The 4,780-nt window shown below is 41.8% G+C and overlaps 1 protein-coding gene across 2 annotated transcripts in view; it reads left to right on the top strand.

Annotated features, from left to right (window-relative positions):
• The first annotated feature begins 291 nt into the window (after window positions 1-291).
• zfr (zinc finger RNA binding protein) overlaps window positions 292-4,780 on the top strand; it is a 29,635-nt gene continuing 25,146 nt past the window's right edge. For both annotated transcript variants that reach the window (XR_005233471.1, XM_037976831.1), the window contains exons 1-3: window positions 292-420; window positions 560-641; window positions 4,366-4,645. Coding sequence is in view for 1 of the 2 variants with exons in the window: in XM_037976831.1 (XP_037832759.1) it covers window positions 384-420; window positions 560-641; window positions 4,366-4,645 (399 nt within the window). In the remaining variant the exon portion in view is untranslated. The remainder of the gene's footprint in view (window positions 421-559; window positions 642-4,365; window positions 4,646-4,780) is intronic.

Raw genomic sequence — 4,780 nt, forward strand, 5'->3', positions numbered from 1 at the left:
GGGATTGTGAGGAACTGAAGATTAGCTATCTGTTGGATTTCTCAGACAGATAACATTTACTAATTGGCATTTCATAATGTACTGTATGTGAATGTATTATAATTGGATAATCTGGCTTTGTTTTTGAATAAATTGGGTTTATAATTTAGATTCGTTAGTATATGCACAGTGACCCCAGCTTTACTCTGTATTTTACTGTTTTACTTGTGATGTAAGCCTCTTGCAGGTAATGAACTGAGACAAACATCTATAGCTCACAATAACCGCACCCTGGACCTTCCCATAGTCCGTTTTGCGCATGCGCAAATGTAGCGTTTCCGGGTGCGACATGTAATATTAAGAGGCTGGTGTACATCGAGGCATCGATAAAACATACGAAACCAATGATTCCTATATGCCCAGTTGTCTCCTTCACCTATGGTGAGTATCGCTAAAAGTTTTATTACTATTTATCTGAAAATTAGTCCGTTAAAAAGTGTTTTTCAGCATCAACAGAGAGGCTAATAAATGTAGCGCTCTGCATCGGTTAGCTTAGCCTCATCCTGTGTGTCCTCCGCAGTGCCCAGCCGGCTCGGTGAAGATGCCAAAATGGCTACCGGCAACTATTTTGGATTTACTCATGGAGCTGCTGCTCAGTACAGGTGAGGGGTCGTAGATCCGCGTCTTTTTGTTCTGTCTCATGGTTTTGTGTGGTCAGTTTGTAATTGGTGCGGGCTGTAGACCCCCCCCCCCTCCGCTACCATTGTTCCAGCTGGGGGAGGGGAGGGGAGGGGGCCTTTGTGTCAGTCTGCTGCTGCAGCAGGATGTTAGGTTCAGTCTAAAATGTTTTTAATCCTCCCTGATAGACAGGAGGGTCAGATGCAGGAGCACCTTTGTTGTTTGTGTGGAGTTATATCACACCAAACTCAACATCACCTGCTGTGAACTGGACTCGACCACACAAACAGAAGAAACTGCTTCTGGGTAATGAAAGGATGGAGTTATGTGAAAAACCACTAGCTCAGTTCAGACCTGTCAGTACCATCTGTTTGTCTGCGGTTTGATGGAGCTGAAAGATGGTTTACCAGCTAAAGGACCGATCAGCAAGGGCTGGGATCTTTACACACCTCATGATTGGATTACTAATCAGAGGGCGGTGATGTGTTTATTGATGGATCTCAATGCATCAATAATCACTCTGCAAACAAAATCCTCAGCACACATTTAGGTGTGTTACTATCAGTAGTGATTTTCGTCACAAAATTGAATTGGTTAATTTTGCAACCTGACATAACCCCCCCCAACACACACACACATACTTTTAGAAAAAGTACCCAGGAATTCCATTGGTCATCTTTCTATTTGAGAGATATTTGTGGCATAATTTAAAACTTTAACTTCAACTAAAGCATCTTGATTTTCCTGAAGGTATAGAAAAATATGTTTTCAACTATTTATATTCCAAAAATCACCTAATTTGTTCTATTCAGCATGTATTGTTTTTTTTTTTTTTTCACCAGCAAAATGTTTATGGCAATCTGTGACTAAAATTATCTGTATGGTAGGCCTTTGAATTTAAAATGAACTGTTCCCCTCTAATACTGACTAATGAAGTAGTTAAATTGTATGTGCCAAGAACCTTGTAGTACATCTGCACAAGATGGGAGTTTCTGGATCCTAAAACTGTCACATTCAGAAGAGGAAATAAGCTACTTAGGGTTGGGCATCGTTTTGATTCAGATTCCTTATTTCAGATTTGGTTCCTGACGATTCTTGATTCTGATTGTTTTAAGAGGCAATATATGGTGTAACCTTTGTGTGGCACCAACAGCTTTCCCTTGAACGTTATGGTGAACGAAGCAGCACATCACAGAGTCTGCTCAACTGTCTGGCTAATGTTGGCAATTTCAGGTCGTTTGTCTATGAAAAAATACACATTAGCTGGGTATTAGCGTTGAGTTGAGCCACTGTTTTATGTTGAGTATAACTTGTTAGCTGCCTTAATGTTGGTATAAGACATATTTTATTGTTTTACTTACCTGATTCTGACTGCAGTACGGTGCTAGGCTGAGGCCTTCATCTCTGGGGTCGAGCCTCAAACAGAAGCTGAAGCTCCATGCTCTAAAATAACCTCATTGGTTTGACTCAGATACACTAAAACTGACTAAACTTAACACCAAACACACAAAACTACATTCTAACTATGAAATCCAAACACACTAAATGTCACAAATCTCAGTGCTCACTCCGGCGCTCGCTGATCGCTCGTCCTGTCGCCTGACGACATTCAGAACCTTCCCTTCTGCAACTAAAAGCTGCAGAGAGGCAACTCTCTTGTTCACCATGGAGAACTCTTACACAGAGGGACTTAGCCAGGGGCTTGAGTTCCCCGATGCCTTTTTCCCTGGGCAACTCCAGAGTAGGAAAGAGTCCAGCCCCCCTCCAGGAACTAGGTTCTAGAGCCCAGGCTGTGGATAGAGGTGAGCTCAACTATATCTCGTTCACACACAAGCTCTGGCTCCTTTCCCACCAGTAAGGTGACATTCTGTGTCGCTGGAGTTAGTTTGTGCCACCAGGAGTTGGTGGGACTGGTTGGTGGGTGCACTGGACCCGACCTCAGTGGTTCTTCTTGCAGATGGTGGGCCATGTCTCTCTTTTGGGCGAGGTATCCTGATAAGTGTGGTTTTTTCAAGGCTTTTGAATTGCTCTTGGTCTGACCCTTCCCCTGTGGCTTGTTGGCCATGGGAGACCCTACAACGGGCCACAGACAACATAGCCCCCAGAGTCATGGGGGTACTCAGACCCCTCTACCACGTTACGGTGCTGATTCTGCAAAGGGGTACGCAATATATTATGTAACAGTACACTATGGTCCATCCCTATTGTGAATGGTCTTGTAGGAGAAATTTTCTTCCTTTTGAATGTTTCCTTAAAATAACTGGCAAAGTATTTATTCAAATGTAGGCTACTGTATAAAATATTAAACACAAGTAAATAAATTCAGCAGATGTGCACTTCCTCTATATTGGACAGTTTATTTTTTAACCCAAATTCCATTGGTTCATTTTAATTTTTCTAAATTTCATGTTTTCTAATGTATGTAACAACATTTTTCACATAAAGCTTAATATATGTTGGAATAATAACATTTCAATAATGTACCAAAAAATATTAAAAATGTCAAATATCGACAAATTTAATCAAAAATGTAATTGTACCTTGTAATTGAACCTTTAGTAAGGTTCCTTTATAAATGAATGAAAAAGCCATTTAATAAATGAGTATATGCTGTATGTACTGACTGTGAGGTGACTTCTGTTTTCCCATCTTATTTAAACTGGTTTCTAATCTCTATAGGTGGATCATAATTAAATGTTAAGACTTGAGATTTGTAAATGTTAATTCTGTACCCAGAATAATGACCATCTTCCTTTAGCATCTCCATCAGTTTTGGGAGTGTCCCTGTTGGTCGTGTTAAACTTTTCTAGAGATCATCAGCAAACGGTCCAACTTCTGTTCCCTCGATGCTGTTGTTAGTCCTGTTTTATTTGATCTCTGTCTGTTCATTTGGTTTAGAGCAGGGGGGTCAAACTCCAGGCCTCGAGGGCCGCTATCCTGGGAGTTTAAGGTTTCTCTGCTCCATCACACCTGATTCAAATGGTTTGATTACCTCCTCACCAGATCATCAAGTTCTCCAGGAGCACGGCAACAAGTCATCCATTTAAACCAGCTGTTTTAAAGCAAGAACACATCTAAGACATGCAGGAGAGCGGTCCCCGAGGAATGGAGTTTGACACCACTGGTTTAGAGGTTCTATAAACAAGGCAAAGAGGATCAGCGACTCACATCCCTGCTTGTCACTCTGTGTCGATCAAATGAGTTAAAAACCTGCTGATTCCTATTCTAGCAGTTTGTCATAGAGAGCTGCAAATATGTCAATTACATCTGTTTCAAAATCATTTTGGAATTAATATTTGTAAGTAACTTCTGTAGAAAAATATAGCAAATAAGCAAATAATACAAGTGTTTACAGACATATTTAGCAACAAAGAGGTGGAAATGAAATTGCATTTGTAACAAATTAAATGTATAACAAATAATAATATTTGCTGTACATTACTGTTGCATGTTTTTGTTTTTATTACTCATCATATCTCACCTAACCATGCGTCAGTGATTCTTACTGTGTATTCAGATGTAGATGCTTTTAGTTGTACTCGGTTTGATAAAATGTGTTATCGGTGCAGCCCCAATGAAAACATGCTGAATCTGACACTTGTAATGACAGTGGAACATCCCCCCCAAACATCTCATATTTTAGTGTCAGAAAATGTTGGCAGACTGGAAGCTGACCTTTGAACATTTTCTCCTTTGTGTTGTTATTAGCCAGCAGCCAGCAGCGGGGGTAGCATACACCCACCCCACCACAGTGGCCAGTTACACAGTCCACCAGGCGCCTGTGGCAGCACACACCGTTGCAGCAGCCTACGCACCCACTGCTGCTGCCGTTGCCGTGGCGAGACCTGCGCCCGTTGCTGTTGCAGCAGCGACTGCAGCAGCCTATGGAGGGTATCAGACAACACATGCTGCCACTGATTATGGCTACCCACAGCGTCAGCCGGAGGTTCCCCCACCACCACCTCCGGTCACCTCACAGAACTATCAGGTACTCACAGGCCTACTTACACATTATGTACCTCGGTTTGATCCCTTTGAGCAATACTTAAAGATCACCTCAGGTCTATGCTGAGTGATCTGAGGATATGGTGGAAACAAGATAGATCTACTTTGGACCCCCCCC

This window comes from Kryptolebias marmoratus, linkage group LG1 (assembly GCF_001649575.2).
Source record: "Kryptolebias marmoratus isolate JLee-2015 linkage group LG1, ASM164957v2, whole genome shotgun sequence".
NCBI classification, from domain to species: Eukaryota; Metazoa; Chordata; class Actinopteri; order Cyprinodontiformes; family Rivulidae; genus Kryptolebias; species Kryptolebias marmoratus.